General features: G+C 43.0%; 2 protein-coding genes across 2 annotated transcripts; both read left to right on the forward strand.

The window, feature by feature from the left end:
• Window positions 1–1,249: 1,249 nt before the first annotated feature.
• Window positions 1,250–8,055, forward strand: zpld1a (zona pellucida-like domain containing 1a; the record flags this gene model as incomplete). The annotated part of the gene is made up of 10 exons (XM_080528721.1): window positions 1,250–1,358; window positions 1,492–1,712; window positions 2,701–2,882; window positions 3,405–3,477; window positions 3,852–3,949; window positions 5,817–5,897; window positions 6,027–6,198; window positions 6,621–6,723; window positions 7,168–7,197; window positions 7,880–8,055. The coding sequence occupies exons 1-10, from the start codon at window positions 1,253–1,255 to the stop codon at window positions 8,053–8,055; spliced, it is 1,242 nt and encodes a 413-aa protein (XP_080384847.1). The 5' UTR covers window positions 1,250–1,252.
• A 4,287-nt stretch (window positions 8,056–12,342) lies between these two features.
• LOC308154890 (zona pellucida-like domain-containing protein 1) lies at window positions 12,343–24,526 on the forward strand (the record flags this gene model as incomplete). Its single annotated transcript, XM_080528107.1, has 10 exons — window positions 12,343–12,349; window positions 15,163–15,380; window positions 15,859–16,043; window positions 18,182–18,254; window positions 18,810–18,907; window positions 19,210–19,290; window positions 21,120–21,288; window positions 22,694–22,817; window positions 24,029–24,049; window positions 24,399–24,526. The coding sequence occupies 10 exons, from the start codon at window positions 12,343–12,345 to the stop codon at window positions 24,524–24,526; spliced, it is 1,104 nt and encodes a 367-aa protein (XP_080384233.1).
• Between the last annotated feature and the right edge of the window lie 637 nt (window positions 24,527–25,163).

The raw sequence follows: 25,163 nt of genomic DNA on the forward strand, positions 1-25,163 counted from the left end.
TCCCTGTAGAGACCTCCAAACCCTAGGGTTTGAGAGCAGGAATGAAGATGAGAGATCACGGGGGGGGGTAGGTTGTTGGCTCGCGGCCCCCCAACGACCAAGGGAGGCCAGCTGCTCCGTCAGGAGATGTCGGTGCTGACGGAGGAGGAGAAGACACGCACACAAAGCGTGAAAAGCAGCCAGACAGACAATCCCCGGGCCAAAGCTGCCCTGGGTTCCCTGCTACTGGGCCAGGGGAGAAAGAGGACCTCAGTCAGCGAGCCAGAGCTTGCTCTCGAGGCCCTGATGAAAGGATAATTCCCCCCAGCACGGACCTCATGCGGCGTCAAACCGTTTGTGAGCGCTGACAGAGGCAGATCACAGCAAGAAAGGATATGAGTGGGAATTTTCAAATACCTGCTCATGTTTCTGTGCCCCGTGAAAAGGTTTGTATAACCACATTCAAGATTTGATGGACTTTCCCATGTTCTCCTGGAACAAGGCCCTTCTTTTTGTTGTTGATGTGTTCAAATAATGAATCTCTTATGTGTGTTGGGTCCTTTTCTCCCCCCCTGGCCAAAGCCATGTTGCTAGTTGTCGTGTAGGGATGGGTTAGTCCGGTCCATTCCATCACATGCGGCAGTTACGAGCATATGGAGAACCGGTGACGAGCCAGCTTCCAGGGACCAGGGTGAGTAGCGATTAGCACGGGGGATCTTTTCACTTCAACCACCCTGGAGGACTCTGCTGCTTCTGCTGTTAGCCAGGGAAGCTAACCAGGCAACCAGGGCAGCACAGCACAGCTCAAACCTGTCCTGGACGGACAACCCCTCATATCTCCTAATGATATAACATACGTAGTTATCAGATAACGATCTGATAAGAGGGGCTTTTAGACAATGAGACTAACAAAGAGAAGGGATGACAATCATATTTAGAAATGGTTGTAATTATCTATAGAATATCTTTATCTTTAGAATAGCATCATTTGAACACAGTTTTAAGGCCAGGGCATTGGGTTTCTTTCTTGGACCATGGATTCTAACATTTGGCTATTTGAATTAAGATTAGAAGAAAACATTTTGAAAACAAAGTTTACATTTGTACATTCAAGGTTATTCGTTAATTATTTGATCAAGGTGAGTGCTCAGTGAATTATCAGAATCAAAAGTCTATTTTATCTCATTTACAGGTGAGTTCTCACACTTCTCTCATGAAAAATGAAAATGTCATTACATGATAAAGATTGTCTTACTCTTCTATAGGTGCTGAAATGGAACAAATATGTTTGATCCTTTTGCTTTTAAGTAAGGCACTGTCAGTCGGCGCACAGTTCAATGGATACAACTGTGATGCAAACTTCCACAGCCGCTTCCCTGGTGAGGCAACATATCCACCACACAATATATTCACAAAACTACCATCTGCTTGCTGAAAAAACACTAAAAGTAGTGTGTGTGTGTGTGTGTGTGTGTGTGTGTGTGTGTGTGTGTGTGTTTCTCTCCTCCACAGCGGAGAGGGACATCAGTGTGTACTGCGGGGTGCAGACCGTCACCCTCAAGATCAACTTTTGCCCTGTGCTGTTCTCCGGCTACACCGACGTGGACCTGGCCCTCAACGGTCGCCATGGAGACGCCCACTGCCGCGGTTTCATCAACAACAACACCTTCCCGACCGTGGTCCTGTTCAGCATCAGCCTAGCCACGCTGGAGGCGTGTGGCAACGCTCTGGTGGTAGGATGACACCGCGATGCCACAACTCACCTGCTTGAACCACGTCTAATTCATTTAAAGAAGTGCCTTTTTTAATATATGTTACGGTACATGTGGGAATACGGTACATGTGGGGAAAACTAGGGTTAGGGTTAGGTGCTACGTCGACTTGGTACATGCTGGCATGTCTAACCCTAACCCTAATCCTATCCCTAACCCTAACCCTAACCCTAACCGTAGCACCCTAGCACCTAACCCTAACCCTAGTTTTCCCACATGTACCGTATTCCCACATGTACCATAACATCTACACACCTTGGTTAAACAGGGAGGTTCTTGTTATGACCTGAATCTCTTTCACAGAAGAGTTATGACCTGTCAATTAGTTACCTAAAAGCCATAACCTACATATACTGTATATCCAGAATGTATCTCACAGAGATGCTATAGTGCTTTGCACAATACCCTTACACACAGGGGGCACATACTTTAGACAGTTGATACTCTTTTGTTACAATCACACAACAACACAGATCACATTATGCCTGAGCCTGAAACCCTCCTAAAGGGACCTCTTTAAACCACAGTAACCTCTCTCACTATTAGGATTAAGATTAGGATCTGTATAATCCATGTTTTGACAACCTGGATTCAGCCTCCGTGGGACGAGGGGTCCAGTAATTGTAGTAGTGGTGGTGGGGAGAATAAAAGACGGGTAGAGGTAATTGTTTGTTCCTGCAAAGACACGTTTAAAGTCTTAACAGATAAGGATTTTCCTTTGCTAAAGTGGCTTTCTTTCCCCCCCGTTTCGCTGACTAACGAGTCATACTGTTACTGTCAGGTGCTTCTTAGGGGGCTGATGCCGTGATAAGGGTGGCGGGGGGGTCGAGTTGGGGATTAGCAAGATGCGGGCGCATTAGCTCAATAGCATGGGTGATGTTATCGACACTGTCGATGGGACCGCAGCTAATGGTGGGGACGTGGTATTCACAGCTGGTTCTGTTTGCAGGTTTCCACAGCTCAGGGACCTAATGCTTATGGCAACCTGTCACTGGTGCAAATTGGGAACGTATCAGGGTACATCGATACACCTGATCCGCCGACTATCATCAGCTACCTGCCGGGTCTGCTCTACAAGTTCAGCTGCAGTTACCCTCTGGAGTACCTGGTAAACAACACACAGCTGGCCTCGTAAGTGCTACCAGAATGGCACTTCACACACTCCCACGCTAACTGCTGTCCATCCACATGTCTGTCAGTGTCTCTGAAGTTAAATTGATGTATCTGTTTATACAGCGGATAGCGAGATAATTATAATTATCTTTGTCATAGATGCATTCTTATCATTTCAATTGATAGGAAACATCCTGAAATAGAGGTAGATGTTTTTGTTTTACTTCTGTCTCATTTTTCCTTGCCTGTAGGACAACAAAGGTAAACATTGGTTAATCTTACCCCACTCTCCCCTATGTATGTGTGGCACAAGTAATGTATATTTAGGACATGGAATAAACTGAAAGAATACAATGTAGATGAAGCATATTGAGAGGGCATTGGGATCAAATGCGTATTCTAAAACATAATTAACTTGACATATCAAGATAACTGAAACTAAAAATGGAAAAAAACATTTTGCAAATGTACCATAATGTTCGGTATAAATCAGACAATAAAATATGTTTAACATAACTTTAATTGTCTTGTTGATTCAAGGTCAGCTGCTGCAATATCAGTGAAAGACAGCAACGGTACTTTCGTGAGCACTTTGAATCTACTGCTTTACAACGTAAGTTCATCTCATAATTCAGCACTCACTACATTTAGTCTAGATAGTTAAAGCATTTGCAGCTGTTTCCTAGATTTGTTAAAAGCTTTAGGAAGCCTTGTGTACAGTATTGAGGAGTTTTCATAATAACACTTAAAAAGGCAGGAAATATGCCAGCTGGGGTGAATTCCTGGGGTAATATAATTACAGGATGAAGAGAAGTGCATAAATTACTAGTTTATGTAATTTATGGGCAATTTACCCTCAATCTTTTACAGCTCATGAAGTGAATTGGGCAGAGAATTAGAATCTAGTCAGAGTTAATACTAGCTACTATGACATCACAGCGGGTTCCAGGAAGTGCTGATTGTATTTTTCTTCTTCTGTTTGTAAAGGACTCATCGTACGCCCAGCAGCTGGCCATCCCCATGGCCGGGCTCACACTGAAGACACGCGTGTTCGCTGCGGTCAAAGCCACCAACCTGGACAGGAGGTGACCTGTCAGCTAATCATTTAACAACTAGACAGTACGCAAGTCACAAGAACTTTTCTGAGAGAACCAAGCTATCTGAAAGGTCACCCACTGGTACACAAACAGCGGCCCTCCATGAGTATTGAAAAGAGAAAGCATTTTGTCTTCTTTTAGCTCTATACTCCAACAGGTTGGATTTGAAATTACTTTGGGAATTACTGAGATTCTCAGGTTTAATTATGTTTTTTTCAGATTGGGTTCACCATTTAGAAAGTACAACATTTTTTAAACATACTCTCCCTATTTCAGCCCTCCAAAATTATTGGAAACAAATAATATAATGTCCAAATAAAATAATAATAAATAGTATTTGGTCAAGGACCCTTTGCAATGCAATAACTGCCTGGAGTCCGCGACTTTAACCCACATGCTGAGTCTGAACATTTAACTCCCAACATTTTGACTCCCTAGTTGCTATGGCAATGCTTGGGGTTATTGTCTTACTGTACACAATTCTCTTGTACTCGAGCAGACAAGATGTTTCTGTCAACTTCAGGACACATTCTGCTACTTGTCATCAATTAAGACATGTTAGCCAGTTCTTGTGGCAGCTCTACATGCCTGAACCATAGTAACCATAGTAACCCCTCCACCATGTTTCACAGATGAGGTAGTGTGCTGTTACATCTTGGGCAGATCCTTTTTTTCTCCAAACTCTGGCAACAACCACTCTGGTACATGATAATATTATCTGTCCACTGACAGACCTCTGAGGGCTTTTTAGATACTTTGTGACGTTAGAATTATAAGGTTCTATCTCCATTATTGTCCAAATTGAGTTTTTTACATAATCTGATCCATTAGGTGTTTATTAATGCCTGTGTGGTGTTATTTTTAAAACATTATAACATTTTTGAGTTAGTAATTCATAAAATACAAAGGTTCCATCTCACAAAACATAATGGAATGTAAAAACGTTGACGGTCAATATCTCTGAACTGCCCTAAACGGAGATAGAACCTTATCATTCTAAACGGAGATAGAACCTTATCATTCTAAACGGAGATAGAACCTTATAATTCTAAACGGAGATAGAACCTTATCATTCTAAACGGAGATAGAACCTTATCATTCTAAACGGAGATAGAACCTTATCATTCTAAACGGAGATAGAACCTTATCATTCTAAACGGAGATAGAACCTTATCATTCTAAACGGAGATAGAACCTTCTCATTCTAAGCTCACGACTTGTTGAGGATAATTAGTGGTTTGCACCTTGCAGTGAAGCCTCTGTAGTATGTCTGGTGACATATTGTGTGAATAGTATTAGTCTCTAGGCTAGTCTCTGATACATCCACTACCTACGTACCTCCTGGAGAGTGTTCCTGATCTGCTGGACAGTTGTTAGTTTTTAAAAAATGTATTATTTCTTAATTATGGAGAGCATTCTTCATAAGTCATCCACTGTAAAAGTCTTCCTTGACCTTACGAGGCCATTTGCAATTGCTGAGCTTATTGCTTTCTTTGTTTTTTAATATTTTTGTTTTTGATTTAGATTTTAGATTTTGTTAAATCTACAGATTTTGGAGCATAGTGGCTCAGATATAGTGAGAGCAGAAATAAAAGAAAACATACAAGGTCAAGCTATTAACTGTGTCACTTTCTATTTACCTGAGAAACGCCCTTCTGACCTACCATCCCTATCGACGACACATGATAAGACAAGCAACGTGGCTAAGAGAGCTAACATTTAGTGACTTGATGCTAGCTTTGCTGAAGAAGGCCTCGTATGAAGGACACTCTTTCAGATTTGTCTTTCAGACCATAGTGCATTCATAATTATTCTAATAACCCAACACTATGGCTTTCCTCCACAACTAAAATAGATGGAACGTTTTGATGGATTACTGTTACACCACAGCTTCTGGGAACCCGAACGATGAGCTGCGCTACGACCTTTTCTTTAGGTAACGCTGCATTCCTCTTTGAGACATTTTCTTTGTGAACATTTCTAACAGTGTGTGTATGTGTTGTTGAACCCCCTATTTGAACCCATATCTGACGATTTTCCCATTTCCCCCCCCCAAAAAACCCAGTTGTGACAAAGACCCCCAGACAACTGTCTTCGAGAACGGGAAGAGTCAGATGGGCCGGTTCGCCTTTGAGGTGTTCCGCTTCGTCAAGCATAAGAACCAGAAGATGTCCACTGTGTTTCTTCACTGTGTGACCAAGCTGTGTCGAGCTGACGACTGCCCCATGCTGATGCCGGTGAGGCTCCCACAGACGACCAGAGAGGCCTTGAAGCAAAGCTTACAGGAGTGGTTCTCAAACCTCACCTCGGGGACCCCCTTAGCCACTCCACATATTTGATTTGTTCCACCACCAGCACACTGATTCAACTACTCAAGTACAAAGTTGAATCAGGTGCGCTGGTGGTGGAACAGAACAAATATGTGGAACAGCTGGGGGTCCCCAAGGAGAGGTCTGACAACCACTGGTTTACAGTACCAGTCAAAAGTTTGGACACACTTTCCCATTCAATTGAACTTTTGACTATTAAAAAAAGACAATTCGGCTAAGATTAGACATATGCAACATGATTCCCAAAAGTAACCAATTGGTAGGTGAACTGAAAGGAACATGTATTGTACAGAACGTATCTCAACACGATAAATGTTTCTTCTCCAAAGATCTGTGGCAGCAGGAAGAAGAGAGATGTGTCTGAGACGATGGAATCAAGCTCTGCGTCCGGGAACGCTGTCATCACAGCTGGACCTATCATCACAAGGAGTGGTATGCTAGATATGAACTCATTAAAGAAGTAGACGCCGCACACTGAAGTTCCAGATGCAACAAAATGTGGTTTAATAGGACAACGGTTTAGGCCGTAGCCTTTGTCAAGTCATAAAAGTTTGAGTCAAGTAATGAGTCATTTAAGACATTTCAAGTCATTTAATCACAGATTCAAACAACAACAAGACAGTCTCCCCACCACATAGTTTTGAGCTGTATGCCTCAATGCCTCGATCGACAACATAAGTACCATCTAAGTCCCTGGTTATATTTTGTATTGATTGTGTTTTTCCATTAACTCGAGATAGAAGCATATACTGTAGCTGGACCCACGCTTCTGATGGTGCTAATCTTGTTAGATCGATTTTGAGGTCTGAAAAAGTCTGACAAACATTCATTTTGGAGTGAACTGTCTGTTTAAAATGTCTGTGTTATGTTTTACAGATGAAACACCGACCAACAACTCACAATTAGGTAAGCTCTCATGTAGTTCCTTTGATCCTGTCCAAGCTTGTCATATACAGTCTCATGATCAGGTTTTTCCATGTAAAAATAATGTATTCTCAGTGACATTTATTCTTATGGAAATGGGAGACTGGTAGCACAATAAATCCAACAAAATGTCAAAGTCGATAAAGGTGTGACAACGAATCTACAATGAATATTGCAGAGATTGTAAGGTACTGTACCAAGTAGGGAATAGGATACAAAGGATCAAAGGATTCCTTTGATAGTATATGCCATTTAGCTGACGCTTTTATCCAAAGCGACTTACATTGCAACGAGTGCATACATTTCAGTATATATGGTCCCAGCGGGAATCGAACCCACAACCTAAGCGTTGTTAGCGCCGTGCTCTACCAACTGAGGACAACGGCTGTGTCTCAGGAGGTAGTGCTGCCGTCTAATGATCGCAAGGTTGGCAGATCGGCGGTTCGAGCCCCGGCTGGCCACATGTCGAAGTATCCTTGGGCAAGACACTGAACCCCAAATTGCTCCCAGTGAGCGGCCTGGCGCCTGAATGTCCATTTCCGTTGGTGTGTGAATGTCCGTTGGTGTGTAAATGGCCGTTGTAAAGCGCTTTGGATAAAGGCTCTATATAAGTGCAGTCCATTCACTTTGATCGATCGTTGTGTTTTTCGTTATTGATTTCCAGCGCAGCTAAACAGCCCTGTGTTCAGGATGAACGCCGTGACCAGCGCTCTCATCTCAGGCATCATCATCCTGGGCGTCATGAGCCTCTGCTTCTTCGTCTTCTCCCTCACCCTCCTCAAGGGCAAGAGGGTCCCGCCCATCTCCCTGTCAGGGGCCCGCAACCCCGCCTTCAACTGACCCCCGACCCCAAGACCCTGCTCCCCAAACCCACGCCTCCCCTTGCCCTGTGGACCCCACTTAGCTAAGGGAGAGAAGAAGAAGATGTCACATTCACAGGTGTATGTGTTCATTTAGAGTATAATAAGAGCCCCCGATCGTTGATTTAGATGTTTGTTTAACGTTTAACCGTACTGTATGATGGTTCGTTAGCATAATACTCTAGGCGGTATCTTGAGTATAATGTATTTCTTTGTATATTGTGCTTATTGTTGTGGTTTTTGTTTATACCCAGTGACAGACCTGAATATTGTTCTCTGCAGGTGTTTAATTTTACGACGTAGACTCGACCCAGATAGCCGGGTCGGACTTAACTTTGATTCAATACCTCAGCTACATGGCTTCCTCTTGCAGGGTGAAGGATCAAGTACAGGACATACATATAGAGCTTCATAAACCGGGCTAACTCCCATTTCTTGTTTAGCGGTTACGTTACAGGGAGACATGCCAGCAGTGTCCCTTAAACAACAATACTATACTCTACTATAACAAAGGAGCTCTTGGAAATAAGAGACCTTTTATATGCAATAATTGGGTTAAGATAAAGAGACTCGGAGGAACCCTGTGATTGGATTTCATCCATTAGAAGACAGACTAGCGTGCTTATGGATGGTAAATGAGTGAAAAGCTAACTTAAATTAATAAACTAATAGACTAGTGGAAATGCATGTATAATGTTATTAATGTTGCTGACATTTACTAGGGATAGTAGAATGATTATGATAAATCAACCAATAGAAATTAACTTACGTACGTACTAGCGAAATATTGTATGTAAGCAATGTGGCAATATGCTTGTTAATCATATTTGTATATTTACCCCTCCATGTCAAGGTATTATGTTACCAATGTACTTCATGTTAAACAACAATGTCAACCGGTTTAAGTGTACCTCCTTCACCTCATTTGAGAATGTGTGTCTTGTGATGTCAACCATTGCATTCTTCTGACATGATTCTGTATAAAAAAGGTGTGCATATTGCAAATATTGCACTTTCACTTGTGATTAAAATTTGTACGGTGCAGTATTCTAAAAATAAACACCTTACCAATTTCTGTTATTTTAAATGTCTCCTTTAGGACATTGTTAGGTGGCTTTCCACAGCGAGGTTTATGCCGTGCATAAAACAGTGCTTGGGCGAAGGCCAACTCCTTCATGACAGTCACTCCCAGGTTTCAACGGGGCTTACTCCAGCCCTATTCAGTGCTTAGAACAGGCTTTTAGCCTCATCTACCCCCCTAGTCCTTATGAGAACTTTCTGGCTGCTAGTGAGCCTTGGCACACATTGGCACAGCCGTCGACAAGCGGTATTGATTAGGTACTGACGTAGGTACTGAAAATAGACTGAGCATACTCCTCCTAATACCAAGCCATAAATAGCATTTTCCACGGCTGCCTTAGTTACGGGTGTAGGCCTATATAGATGTGTAGGTGTGTGTGAACGGGTGAATGAGAAGATAAAGCGCTTTGGAATAAGGTGCTATATAAGTCAGTCCATTTACCATTTATATGTTCAGAAAAGGTCTGTTGCGTACTGTAATGTCTCTGAAAACTAAATATATGTTCAGAAAAGGATACACTGCTGGATACTGGATACTGCTCAGTAGGAGGAATAATGCAGAGATTGGAGAAAAATACAAGTGATTTAATTAATGCGCTCAAACATCCGGACCTTTTCTCCAAAAAAAGACCAGTTATAAAAACTGGTCGCGTCCAAACGGGCAACCGCCTGCTCTCTCGGTCGCATCTCTTCCGAATCCTTTGGATTCAGGTGCAGGAAAGGTCGTTAAGGCATAACATCTGCTGCAAGCCAACATTCAACATTAACGGTCAAGTCTTTGTGATAACCTGATCACCATTATGTCCTGCTGTTTTAACATAGGAAGAATGAGAATAGAGCTACAGCTAATTAACCCATTTTAATTTAATAGTTTCAAAGAAACATCCGAAATAAACAAACTGCAGTGAATGAATGGAACCATAAGTCTAATGCTATGTGTGCACATAGGCCTAACCTGAGACACTCATAGAACACAATGTTCTGTTTCTTCAACAATAGCAAGGGGAGAGGTGTCAATGTCACCTTTTGTTACTAAGGGAGACATTGGACATTATAGAACTAGGATCACTATGCTATTACACCATACTCGTGCTTTGAGATTTGTGTTGACAGGAAAAAGGACCTGGGTGCTGATGAGGCACTGTCAGCTCCCAGTAGCACCTAGAGCAGTACTGGAACCGGTACAAGGGTGTACCTGGACCACCATCAGGTTGTATTGCTGTCATCTTTATTGTGTTGTTGCATCATAACTGCGCTTGAGATTCTCTTTTGGCAGGACCTGTGCCCATGCTGGATGCAGAACGATGCAGATATAACACTAAATTTATGGACAGTGTGTACGCCGATAATATGCAAGGAACTTTTCCTGGATACATGGTGTACAGGTTTTTCGGCCTTGCTTGCTTGCTTTGCGCCGGTGGTCCTTGGGCCTCCCCTTGGGGACCCCCGGCTTCCCCGTGTGCTTGGTCTGTTCCGCCGCCGGGGCACCTGCTTGGCCGTCCTTGTGCGGGGCCTTTTATGGTCTGTGCTTGCTTGGCTGGGCCGGGTGTGCTGGTGGTGGGGCGGGCTGGGTGTGTGGGGCGGCGGGGGCTCCCCGGGGGGGGGGGGTGTGGGGTGTGGGGGCCCACCGCTGGGTGCTGGTAGGCAAACTGGTTAGTAGTCGCTCTATGTGTAGAGGGCTGCAAGGGAATTTTCCTGGCTACATAGTGTACAGGTTTTTACTTTTGCCTGCTTGTGGCTCTGTCAGTATTGATTGATTGATTGATTGACTGAGAATGTTTATTATGTGAAGCGCATTGAGTTGCATCTTGTAAGAAATGCGCTATACAAATAAAATTGTATTTGATTTGATTTATACTATATACTACATTACAATAGAGAGTCCTGTTAGCCTACACTATATACTACATTACAATAGAGAGGCCTGTTAGCCTGGACTATATACTACATTACAGTAGAGAGGCCTGTTAGCCTGGACTATATACTACATTACAGTAGAGGAATTTACAATGAAGTGTTCTCAACAGGGACAGCCTCAGGACGGGCGTACTCGTTCAACTGTAAGTAAGTCCCGGGCTGAGTCATGGGTTTTCTGTCATGTTATTTGTGCAGGCGTGAGAGAGCTGGGCAATGTCCAGACAGTATTGATTCTAGGCTTTGCATTTGCCGTCGGAATCTCTGCTACTGGTGTCTGTCAACACGACGTTAATGAAAGTAAAGGAAGCCATAATGAGGCTGAAATAAGGTGCAAACCCTCTTAGTTATCCTAGAGAAGGATGCTCAGGTTACAGTTTACTAAAGAAAGTCCCTTAAAAGCCTCCAGAGGTTAAATTACCTGCCCAAGATTTATAGCATACTACCTCATCTGTGGAACAGGATGGAGGGGGTGCTATGGTTCGGGCATGTCGTGGAAAAAGTGGAAAGTTCTTGACTGGCCATGTCAATCTTTGGATTTAAAGGGGGGGAGAAAGGGACTACAAATGATACAAGTAATGCTATCTTTTTTCGATATCATTTAAATTATATGAGCTAATATTCAAAGCTGATCTACCCTTAAAAAAAGTCTGTCCGTCTGTCTGTCTACTCCTTTCAGGCTACAGGGAAGGAGCTGCCGATTGTGATGTTGTCTTTTAACTGTCCCTTTAAGTTACGATGTAAAACATGTATAGGAACAAATGTCTGATTATGTTGGAGGAGGGAAAACAAAGATGAACGAATATACTAATTGTTGTCAAACACAATCTGTATTTGTGTCAGTTTTAGTTTCCAAGGAGAGATACAATATTTCTTTTGAATCTTCCTGGAACAACCTTGCCCACACCTCGGCCCCTGTCGTGATAGGAACAAAGCGTTTATCTCAGTTGCTATTGGCAAGGTAATTTAGCAATGCAACATCGCAGTATCATCATAGCCTTTTCATGTCACCTCTGAATAAAAACCAACAACACTAAAATATAATTTGATCCTGCCCCACGAGGATACATTTCCATTTCCATTTTTTGACATTTAGCAGACGCTTTTATCCAAAGCGACTTACAACTTACAAGTATCAAGAACCAAGGGTATTGATAGAAATACTTTTTATGGTAAATGCACTGACTTATATAGCGCCTTATTCCAAAGCGCTTTACAATGGCCTCTCATTCATCCATTCACACACACATTCACACACTGTTGGCGAGCTACCATGCAAGGTGCCGGGCCGCTCATTTGAACAGCCGATCTGCTGACCTTGCGATCATTAGACGGCGGCTCTACCTCCTGTGCCACAGCCTCTACCTCCATCAGCCTCTACCTCCACCAGCCTCTATCTCCTGTGCCACAGCCTCTACCTCCACCAGCCTCTACCTCTACCAGCCTCTACCTCCACCAGCCTCTATCTCCTGTGGCACAGCCTCTACCTCTACCAGCCTCTACCTCCACCAGCCTCTACCTCCACCAGCCTCTACCTCCACCAGCCTCTACCTCCACCAGCCTCTACCTCTACCAGCCTCTACCTCCACCAGCCTCTACCTCCTCCAGCCTCTACCTCCACCAGCCTCTACCTCCACCAGCCTCTACCTCCACCAGCCTCTACCTCCACTAGCCTCTACCTCCACCAGCCTCCACCAGCCTCTACCAGCCTCTACCTCCACCAGCCTCTACCTCCACCAGCCTCTACCAGCCTCTACCTCCACCAGCCTCTACCTCTACCAGCCTCTACCTCCACCAGCCTCTACCTCCACCAGCCTCTACCTCCACCAGCCTCTACCTCCTGTGCCACAGCCGCCCCGGGGATGTGTGATGTGTCTGAGTAACAGAACTGGACCCCACTGGTGAAACATAACTTTGTTCCTGCCCGGTCTTGAAATGGGGACCATTCTCATGTTAGGTGAACATGATGGCCACTACACTACAGAAACTTTGGAAAGTTTACCTTTCCCCCCCCCAAAAAAGGATACATCTTTCCAAAAGTTAAAACAAATATGGGGCATCAATATTATTCCAAAAACAAGTGGGACAATAGTCTTTAGAAAAAAGCATGGTTCATTAATTTCATTGGAATGCAAGATACGTATTTTCGTACCTCACAACTTTCCTTTTCACAAAATGCAGAGGGGATGGATTTGGGATTGTTCAAGTGGTGAAAGTGGTGCTTTCAAAGAAAGACAAGCTTGCAAATTATGGAATAAATCATCTCTACTACTCTGTAGAGGAGTCTTTCAGCCAGGACACGTTCATCACTTACAAAGCCATCAACAATCTGGCCCCCTCCTACCTTGCCGACCTCGTCCCCCTCCACACCTCCTCCCGTTGCCTCAGGTCTGACGACCAAACCACCCTCAAGACCACCAGGACCAAGCTCCGGACCTGGGGTGATAGGGCCTTTTCAGCCGCAGCCCCGTCCCTCTGGAACGCCCTCCCCAACCACATCAGACAGTTTTCAGGTTTTCAGTTTGTAAAGCGTCTTTGAGTGTCTAGAAAAGCGCTATGTAAGTCTAATGTATTATTAATATTATAAAAATGGGGGAGTAAATATAATAGGCAATATCACTCTGAAATCTAATCCTCTTGACCTAAGTGAAAGCAGATACAATAAATCCTTGTGAAAAGAGTCTAAATCTGGGTTTCAATTTCCCCATGATCTCTCTGTTTTAAGGGACACACGCATGACAAAGAACGTCAATTTGGAGAAGCCAGAGTTCATTGGGCGACACCACTCACCAGTCATCAGTCACCTCTGTTTCCCAACTGCTGGCAGCACTTCCTACACCGCAGGCTATAAACTGTAGCAACTGCCAACTGGGCATCAAATGGGCATTTTTTGGACTCGAATTCTCCTGAAAGAAAGCCATGAAAGTAATTGTGTGCATTCTCCTGGGAGTCAACACTCACTCATTCGAGCACGTCAAGGGAACCATATTTTAAACACAGTCACAAAGGAACGAGGTCATTGTCACATCAATGACTCATCTCTGATGTGTTGGGTTTCAAGAATCGCCCTAAGGGATGGTCCATGGCACCTCCGACACAATGGAATTGTGCATTTGGCATACAGTGAAAACGCCAAACTGCATTGACCTTGTTTCTGTCCAATCCCAAGTAGGAGCCCTGCCTATAAAATCACCTCGAACCATCCCCAACTAAGCATAATCGCAAGAGACAACAAGACAGCAAAGGAAAAAATCTTTGGCACGGGGAAGTCAAGGTGTATCTACCTGCCTGAAAATCGTTCACTCTTCGACCGCTACTCTTCGAGGCTCCCAACATCATCGACGGCGTGTTCAGTTCAAGCCTTCCCCTTCTGGAACCTTTGTCTTGACTGACCTTTGACCTCAAATGAATGTTTTTGCATCTGTAGATATCAACATAGCACGGAACATTGAAATGCGTCTTCTCAGCTTTTTCCTCGTGGCTGTTATGGTGGGAAAAAGCAGTCAGTTAGATTGTACAACGACCTCCAGACGACCAGGTATAAACATCTCATTTGATTGTTGCTCTGCCTTATTTCTTTAAAAAAGTAATACTATAATCTGTTTCTCAACAAGTCAGTTTCATTATGTGTTACCTTATACAGCGGTTATGCAAAGGATGATGTGAAAGTTCTCTGTTGAGATAACGTCAGCGATTCCTTACTGTTGTGGAACAATCCTGATATCTTACACTTGTATATTACACTAGACCAGTGGTTCTCAAATATCTCATATTTGATCTGTTCCACCACCAGCACACCTGATTCAACTACTCAACTACAAAGCAATTATGATTTGCACTTGATTAGTTGAATCAGGTGTGCTGGTGGTGGAACAGATCAAATACGTGGAGCGGCTGGGGGTCCCAGAGGAGAGGTTTGAGAACCACTGCACTAGACACGTTTCTCACACGGCTAGTTTTCAGACATGTCATTTAACACTTTTATACACAGATATTTCCTGTGATATTTTTAGAACGCCTCTCTCTAACATAGATTGTAGATTATTGTATCCAATAATTTACACCCATTTTTTGGCATTCTGCATTGTTTCAGAATACACAGACATCTCAGTGGAGTGTGGCACCAACTCTATCGGCCTGGCCATCCTCATCTGCCCCGCCATCTACACCGGCTACAACGAGTCCCTCCTTATCCTCAACCAGATGAACGACGAGGCCTGCAAGGGAACCCTGGACGAGAGCGTCACCCCGCCTGTCCTGCGCTTCAACTTCCCCCTCAACATGACCAACTCCTGTGGCAGTAACTTCATGGTAAGAGCCGGGCAGCATCTTCTAGAACTCTGGAACTGGAGAGCTTGATCGCTTGGTCGGTGATTGCATTGCAGTATGTTGTTGCTATAGGTACTTAGGAATCTTTGAGAGACCGTTGTGTGACACAGGGTTTCCCCCTCAGTTTCAACAGGCTTCTGTTTCAGAGGACCTGTAAGGGCCAGATCTCAGAATGCAAGGGTGTACTAATATAGTGCTAATATGATGTTTTTGCACATGTATGGCTTTTTTCTTTTTTTGCATATGTGAGGAGCACTGTTCAACAAGTTATATGTCCAACATTATGCATGAACATAGGTGCATTATACTGTAAATCAATGCACATTTTCAGGAACATCTGTTGAAGAAGACAGATTTGTGTTAACACTAGAGGAGTCATGGGTGGGGTCATTTGACCAATAGAGTAAAAAAAAAAGTATACCTTTGCACTACATAATCCTGTCCTTCCTTCCACCCTCAGACCACCAGCACCGCGGGCACAGGGATATTTTCGGACTTCTCCAACATCCAGACGGTCAACGTCAGCGGCATGGTCATGTCACATGACCCCACCACAGGGACAGTCACCTATAACGCAGAGCTGAAGTATTTCTACTCCTGCTCCTATCCTCTAGAATACCTGGTCAACAACACCCAGGTCGATGTGTAAGCTCTTCCTACTACGGCATTTTGTCATGCAGCACTACTGAAATGGCAGCCAACTAATTGGCAAAGGATAATGAGTTTTTAAGGAGACGTAGAATTGCATTCTATACAAATTTTGTTAGGCAAGGCAAGGCAAGTTTGTTTCAAAGTGCTTTCAAAGTGCAAAGTGCAATTCAAAGTGCTTTACATACAGCATGAACAAAGATACTGCAAGAGGAGAATAGTAAACAGATTAAAAATGTAAAGTAAAAGGATAAGAATATATATAGATAGATAGATAGATAGATAGATAGATAGATAGATAGAGAGATAGATAGATAATAGAAATGAATAAAAAGACATGGATGGAAGTGTTAGTGTTTAATCATAACTGTTGCAAAACATGACGGTTTTTAGCTTAGATTATTCTACTATTATATGATATATTATTAGATGATTTCCTCTTCCTTAACTATGAGCAACTAAGAAACTCAAATTAAGGCTTTTTTTCAGTGCCAACATTTAACGTAAAGTACAGTTACATTAAGTACAGCATACCTACATACACAACCAGATCTTTTGTCAACAGGTAGTGAGTTCCAATACTTTACTGAGCTAACCTGTCTTTGAGGGAGCACTCTGATTGGTTAAATGGTGTCTGTGAGTCACCTCAGGTCTGCTGGGTGTCCTACATTTACATTTACATTTTTGGCATTTAGCAGACGCCTTATTCCAAAGCGACTTACAATCGATACATTTCGATTAAGCAAGTGAATCATTATTTCACCAGTCATAGCAGGATGAGTAATCTAGCACAGGCCAGGGGCCATTGGCAGTCATTGTGATAGAAGAAGAAAGAAAGATTTTTTTTATTGCTTTTTTCGACACTGGAGAAACAGTACAAGGTGGGAAGTAGGTGTCTCAGGAGACACAATATAGGGGGAAGCAGGTGTCTCAGGAGACACAGTGCTGGGGCGTAGTAGGTGTCTCAGGAGACACAATATAGGGGGAAGCAGGTGTCTCAGGAGACACAGTGCTGGGGCGTAGTAGGTGTCTCAGGAGACACAATATAGGGGAAAGCAGGTGTCTCAGGAGACACAGTGCTGGGGCGTAGTAGGTGTCTCAGGAGGAGCAGTTAGGCTTCTCTCTGACTTGAGTTACATCCAGCAGGGTTTAATGTTACACAGTGTTCAGATAGAAATGTATTATGTAGAACAGACATGAATTTCTATGGGTTGTTATCATTGAGTGTCACAACAGGCTGTGTGAACGTTCAATCTGTCAGCCGGAGGACAGGCTGCTAAACCAGCTGGACGTTTATGCAGAGGACCTGTCGGGATGCAGTCGTCACCAAACGTTTGCAACACTGTTAATCAAATCTCTGCTACGATAGTTGAGCATTATCAAACCACTTAGCTAGCCAGCTAGCATGTTTACAGTTTTTTTAAACATTTTTGGCATTTAGCAGACGCCTTATTCCAAAGGGACTTATAATCGATACATTTGACTAAGCAAGTGAATCATCAATCCACTAGTCGTAGCAGGAAGAGTAATCTAGTTCAGGCCAGCTTTTAAATTATTGATTTTTTAATACACTGGAGAAACAGTACAAGGGGGTAGTAGAAATCTTAGGATGTGACTTCCTTCCTTCCTTCCTTCTAGAATGTGTCTTTGAATGTCATGTAGGTAGATACAGATATTTACAGTTACTGAGAATCGTACCTCATGTTTAACCCTTTACTGTTTGAACAAATAAACTTCAACTGTTATCCCTGGCTGGTGCACATTTGTCATATCACCCAAATATCAAATCATGTCGTTAATTATAACGGAAAGCAGTTTGATCAAGCAGGGTTTTTTCCATTAGTGTGGACCCTTGCGGGGCCCATGCCCTCCAGCTAAAAAATATGAATTTGAATGATGACCTTTTTAATGAGAACAACCTATAGATCAGCTCCTGTCAGCTCCATTCAATATATTTCTATATTATATTTCTACATTTCCCATGAGCCTCTCCCTGCAGATCGTTTACCTGGACACACCCCTGGGACTGTGTCTGACACCTCAGTGCATCTCTGGCTGTCAGAGCCTCTGCTCTCTCTACCTCAGCTAACTAACTCCCTCTCCCCCCCCACCCCCTCTTTACTCTCGTCCCTCAGGTCTGCGTCCTCCATTGCAGTGACTGACAGGAACGGAAGCTTCATCAGCACGTTGAGCATGGAGCTCTACAGCGTAAGTCAGTGGAACATGAGCTAAGGAGCGGCTAATCTGGATCCCTTCTCCAGAGGACCAGATTACTGACAAAAGATAGAAGATAGAGATTAACATACAGAGTGGTTAAGCTACAGTGGGGGAAATAAGTATTCGACAATGCCAAAACTTTTTAAATTCAACATATTTCCAGATATTCACATGACATTTAGACCAGACATTGGTATTAACTCAATAAAACTACACAGCTAAAGAAACCGTAAGATTAGATTAGATTAGATTCAACTTTATTGTCATCGCAGAGTACAAGTACAATACAATGAAATGCAGTTTAGCATCCAACCAGAAGTGCAAATAGTGATATAAGGGCATGATATAGATACAAATAGAACAAGAATGGTAGTAGTGATAGGTAACTATGTAATATACAGTATGTGGCAGAGGTAGTATTGTAAACATCAGTATACGGTAGTTAAGAGGTATACAGTTATGGGCATTATACAGTTATGAGCTATGTACAGAAACTGTAAGATTATGATGAGTATCTTCATACATTATCCATCCTCTCCCCTTTAGGATGCCAACTACACCAAGCCCATGGTCATCCCTTCACTGGGCATCGAGCTGAGGACGGACGTCTATGTGCAGGTCCAGGCTACCAACCTCACCGCCCAGTAAGACTACATTTTACATTTACATTTTAGGCATTTAGCAGACGCCTTATTCCATTTGACCAAGCCAGTGAATTATCAATTCACCAGTCGTAGCCGGAAGAGTTAATCCCGGTTAGGCCAGGGGCCATTGGCAGTCATTGTGATAGAAGAAGAAAGATTTTGTTTTTAAGACTACTAGCTGTGTTAGACTTTCTTTGAAAAGAAAGGGATTTGTTAGGAATTGTTCCTGAGAGTTTATCTTGTCTTATTGACTGTCTTGGAAATGCCACTTGGATGGTAATGATGCTGTTCTACCCCGATAGGTACTTTGTGCTTCTGGACAGATGCTACGCCTCCATCTCTGCTCATCCTACCAACTCTACTTACTTCAACCTGTTTGTCGCGTAAGTGCTGTCCCCTCATCAAACAGTCACTGGAGAAACATAGAGTAAGAGCAAATATTCTAGTGTGTATTCTTGAGATATTCTAGGTATCTAAATCCATTGTTCAAGAAGGCCCACTCTTAGGGATGTTCAATTTTTAGAAATATATTTTCAGAGGAGGATTCTGTCATAATCTGAGGTGTTAATTATTGAGATTAGGCTGTGCAGACATTAGGCTGGTCTGCACAGCCTAATCTCAATAATCATTTTGTACAATATCATATGTAAAGTAATGTCAGAGAGGCCTAAAGATGTTTATGTGTTTGGCAGTCACAAAATATAACGATTTCACAAAATCAGGAAACGTCAACTGGCAGGTAGAGAGGAAGGAAGGATGCTTTGGTAGGGGGCAGATTGGGGTTGGCTGCCAACACATTAAAAATCTTTTTATGTCTTCCAGGAACATTACTTTAGGTACGATATCATACAAATGATTGACGAGATTCTGTTGTTTTGTGTGTGGAGGTGTTTTGGAAATTTAATTGGGCCCAAAATACGGCTACTCTGTATCTAAGGAAGCAACATACAGTATTTAGCTAAAAACAACAGCCGCGGTCAGGTCCAAACCAGGATGTATTTAAAAAACTTTTTTTTTTAAAGAACATCCCATAATAATAATAAATAAATAAATAATATAATAAATAATAATTATTATTATTATTAATAATAACTTTTATTTGTATAGCACTTTTCCTGCAAACATTGCAGCTCAGAGTGCTTTAATCATTATATAATCATCATTTAATTATTTAGTCATTTAAAGGCAATATTAAAAAGATGGGTTTTTAGTCTTGACTGGAACATATTTGGTTGCATCCCTAATATAAACAGGCAGTGCATTCCACAATCTGGGTGCATAAAATGAGAATGCAGCTTCACCAAATCTCTTCTTTTGTACATGTGGTACACAGAGAAAGCCAGCGTCAGAAGACCTCAGAGTTCTATTGGGCTGATATGCTAGCAAAAGGTATTTCAGATATTCTGGTGCTGTGCCTGTGAGAGCTTTATAAACAAGCAGAACGATCTTGAAATCTATTATGAACTTAACAGGAAGCCAGTGTATAGTCTCGAAAGTAGGATTTATATGAGCTCGTATTATGGGCTATCAACAACAGCCACGGTCAGGTCCACACCAGGATTTCTTTCAAACTTCATTAAACAACATCCCATTAAAAGGGTTATTTAATATAAACTTTAATCATAAACCTGCCTAATCAAAAGTTTGGACACACTTCACCCCATTTAATTGAATGGGAGAAAGTGTGTCCAAACTGTTGACTGGTTCTGTATATAAATGGTAAATGGACTGACTTATATAGCGCCTTATTCCAAAGCGCTTTACAATAGCCTTTCATTCACCCATTCACACACACATTCACACACCAATGGCGGCAAGCTACCATGCAAGGCGCCAGCCCGCTCATTGGGAGCAATTTGGGGTTCAGTGTCTTGCCCAAGGGCACTTTGACATGTGGCCAGCCGGGGCTTGAACTGCCGATCTGCCAATCTTGCGATCATTAGACGCCGACTCTACCTCCTGCGCCACAACAGCCGTAGAACTATACAGTACCAGTCAAACGTTTGGACCCATTTTCCCCATTGAATTGAATGGGAGAAAGTGTGTCCAAACTGTTGACTGGTCTTGTAGATACTGTAGCTAACAGAACTGTTGACTGGTACTGTAGATACTGTACCTAACAGAACTGTTGACTGGTACTGTAGATACTGTAGCTAACAGGTGTTTTACTGGTACTGTAAATCCTGTAGCTAACAGGTGTTGTTCCCCACAGCTGCTCCAAGGACCAGTTGACCACCATGCACGAGAACGGAGAGAGTCAACACGCCCGCTTCTCCTTCCAGGCCTTCCGCTTCATCGAGCAGCAGAGCGAGGCCCTGTCTACCTACTACCTGCACTGCATCACCCGGCTCTGTGAGAAGAGCACCTGCAGCAACTTCAATGTAGGTTCACCCTGGTAACTCTGAGTGGATTCCCCCTCGGCAACATGTCCAGCCAAGGGTGAAAAAGAACTGTCAAAAGTGATCACTTCTGTATCACGTTTGAGCTCTTCATGCCGATTGCCAGATTCTGGAACAATCGTCTGTCTGTCTGTGTGTCTCCCTCTCTCTGTCAGTTTTGACTTCTGCTACTAGGCTGTACTAATAGCTGTGTTGGGCTACTAGCTGTGTTGGGCTACTGTAGTATAGCTGTGTTACTGTACTATAGCCGTGTTGGGCTACTAGCTGTGTTGGGCTACTAACTGTGTTGCGCTACTGTACTTGAAACAACATAGGGGACTTACTCTTCAGAGAGTAACTGTTTTCAGAAGAATGGCCTATCTAGGTTTGCACTTGGTTGATATAAGTTATGCACTCTCTAATGGCAACATTACCATTTGTATTTCGAAGTAAAGATGTTCACGTATGGGTTTAGGTTCAGCAGGAGTCTTGCTGGAAAACACAGTCAGTCCATAGGTCAGATTTAGAGCTCAATCAAATTTCCTGTATTTTTCTAACTTAAAACATAGTTTTTTGTATTTAATTTCCATGGTTTTTTGGTTCCATGGAAGGTCTGACATTTGAAACCAACAACAACTGCAGCTCCAATGACTGACAACCACAATCCCGCTCCTCTGACATAATAGGGCCTGTCTTTTATATCACAGTATAAACTAACCATGATAAAATGTTAGTGTTAGGTCTTAAACAGGATGCTATGGGCCACAAAGTATATATCACCACACACACACGCACGCATGCACGCACACGCACACACGCACACACACTCACACACTCACACACACACACACTCACACACACACACACACACACACACACACACACACACACACACACACACACACACACACGCATTAGCATGATCGTGACCAGAAGTAAAATCTCAAAAGGGGAAAGGATTCAAAGAGAGATGTATTGATTGATCTATTTCCCAACCTAGTATGCTAATCCCATGAATATCTACCAGCAGTTACTTCAAAAATGATATGGTATATCGCAGGACGTTTTTTCTATTCCTAGGTTGTGTTTGTCCTGCAGCAGGACAGTTTGATTAAACACCCTGATGTTGGTCATCTGTACAAACAGGGTCATCCCTATGTTCCCACAACCCAATGGTCCCACATTTCTAATATTTCAATAGGTGGGCTAGGGATAGGGTTAGGGTTCCGGTCAGTGTTAGGGTTAGGGCTAGGGTTAGGATTAGGGTTAGGATTAGGGTTAGGATGTGGGACCATCGGGGCTGTGGGAACATAGACACGCTCCCCTTACAAACTAGTGGACGACCAAGAGAAACAGGGAAACAGCCCCATGGCCACCTGCTGTAACCGGCTTCAACATCTCTCTGCAGGACTGCTCAGGAGGGAAGAAGAGGAAGAGGAGGAGTGTGGACACCGGTCCCCTCATCGAGGACGGAGTGACGGAGTCCACCACCCTCTCCACGTCCCTCCCCATCATCACCAAGGCTGACACCGGTAAGACCTTCCTCTCTTGACCTCTCTCTCCGTCTGCTCCAACCAGTACTGCTCTCCACCCCTAATCTTGTTTGGCCGCAGTGCTCCCTGGCTTTCGTCCCAGCCCAGCACTACCACGTCTAACTGATCTTATCAATGTTGTGTGTTGTTATAATTAGTTGAACCAGTGGCTTATTCAGGGGCCATTCATAAGACACTTTTTCCTTCTAAATATCATATTAGCCGGCCTTTCCACAGTGCGCAAAGGCCAATTGATTTTCCACAGTCACTCAAGTATTTTCTGTTTTTTTTATGTTACGAAAGTTGAAAGTGTTGTAGAGTTCACTCGATATAACAAGCAACAGTTTTAGGATCACTTCTGTTAATTGGAATCAGTGTATCGTCTGCCGTAGGCTACTGGGTTAGTGATACATGGCTTGTAGACAATATACGTTTTTTTTTTTTTCAAAAGCAAGGACTATGTGACCATCTAATTATGTGTAGTTGTGTGTTTTTAGCATGTTGATGTTCTATCAGCGTGTTGTGATGTTCTAAACATGCAGTTAGATCTTCCTACCTTCTTAGCTGCTAGCTACTAGCAGCTGTTTTGTGTGTGTTTTAATTTCAGAGCAAGATTCTCTGGTATTTGGTTTGAGGTGGACCAACCTTCAAATAAACATATCTTCTTCAACTATTTTCAGATTTCAAATGACACGTTATTGAATGATAAGGTTCTATCTCCGTTTAGGGCAGTTCAGAGATATTGAGCGTCAAAGTTTTTACATTCCATTATGTTTTGTGAGATGGAACATTTTCATTTGATTAATTACTACCTAAAAAATTTCAACATTTTAAAAATAACACCACACAGGCATTAATAAACACCTAATGGATCAGATACATTTTGACCAAAAATGGAGATAGAACCTTATAATTCTATCGTCACGAGTTTACAATCTGCACTTTCATAATCTGGAGGAAAAAAAACCTTGCCCTTCTTGAGGACTTTTTCTCCAGACCCTGTCACATGGTCTGGTTTCACTCATGTTTTGAGCAGTCTCAGGTAGCTTAATCATATATGGGGTTGTGCAATCTTCATCATCATCATCATCAGTCATCATAGCGAAGTGGTGAAAATGGTTGAATCATTAGTTTTATGGCAGCAATCACAAAAGAACCCACAATTTGCAGAAATGATTCTGAACATGTTCCCCTGCATTTTTGTCTTTCAGTAATGGCATCAAAAGAACAAGGTGAGTAATAATAGTGTTCCCATCTTGACATTGTCATTTCAATCTTCTCTGTTAAACGCTTTCTATTTTGTCATTGGTTCCAATACTTTGGAATCTGTCTGTCTGCATCTCTCTCTCTCTGTCTCTGTCTCTCTGTCTCTGTGTCTCTGTCTCTGTCTCTGTCTCTGTCTCTGTATCTGTCTCTCTGTCTCTGTCTCTGTCTCTGTATCTGTCTCTCTGTCTCTGTCTCTATCTCTCTCTGTAACTTCTTACTTTCAAGAGTAGCCTGTTTGTTCCATAGATCTCTTTCATTATGTCATCTTAAGAGGAGCTCCAACACTTTGTCTCTCCTCTGGCCTGTTGTTCACAGCCCTGTCCGGCGGCCGTGGTGGCGAGTCCTCCGTGGGCCTGGGGGTGGCTGTGGGCATCCTGACCCTGGCTGTGGTCGTCATGGTGTGCCTGGCCGTGGTCTTCTACAGGAGACACAAGCGCAACTAGAGGCGGAGGGGCGCTGGCCAGGCAAACTGATTCGCTCGCACACGCTTACATTTGGGATTACTGGTTACCAGGGCAACACTACTGTCCCTTTCCAAGGTGCGTCTCCCTGCACGTCTTACACGTCTTCTGGTGGAGGACTGAGGTCAGCTCAGCGTTTGCTGTCGTCGTTGTCTTTTTCGGATTTTTGTCTTTAACTTTGGCAAGGACTTTGAGATCTTTGCTTCATATAGTTGTTATTCGGAAATATCTGTCAGTCTGTCTGTCATAGCCATAATTGTGTTTTTTTAACATACTAAAAAAGGGATTTAGATGGGGACAGCACATCCTTAGAAACTTTACAGGAAGAGGGAATCACAGAGCTAGTCTTTTGTTGTTGTTGTTGTTGTTGTTGTCGTCGTTGTTCTTAATGCTAATGCTAGCGCTAATGATAAAGAAAAGCTGAAGCGTTAATGCATACATGCACTTTAGCAGCTTTGAACAGAAAAAAAAGAAAAATAATTAAAAGGTAAGAGTATGCATGATAACGTGTAGGTGGGGTAATCAGAAAGCTTCAAACCCGAGATGATGAGACCAGGGCAATGGAGGATGTAAGCCATATTCTAGTCTAAAGGGTGTTTTACTGATTTAAAACAAAACC

The sequence above is a fragment of the Nansenia antarctica genome (genome assembly GCF_963989245.1).
Source record: "Nansenia antarctica genome assembly, chromosome: 4".
Lineage (NCBI taxonomy): Eukaryota > Metazoa > Chordata > Actinopteri > Argentiniformes > Microstomatidae > Nansenia > Nansenia antarctica.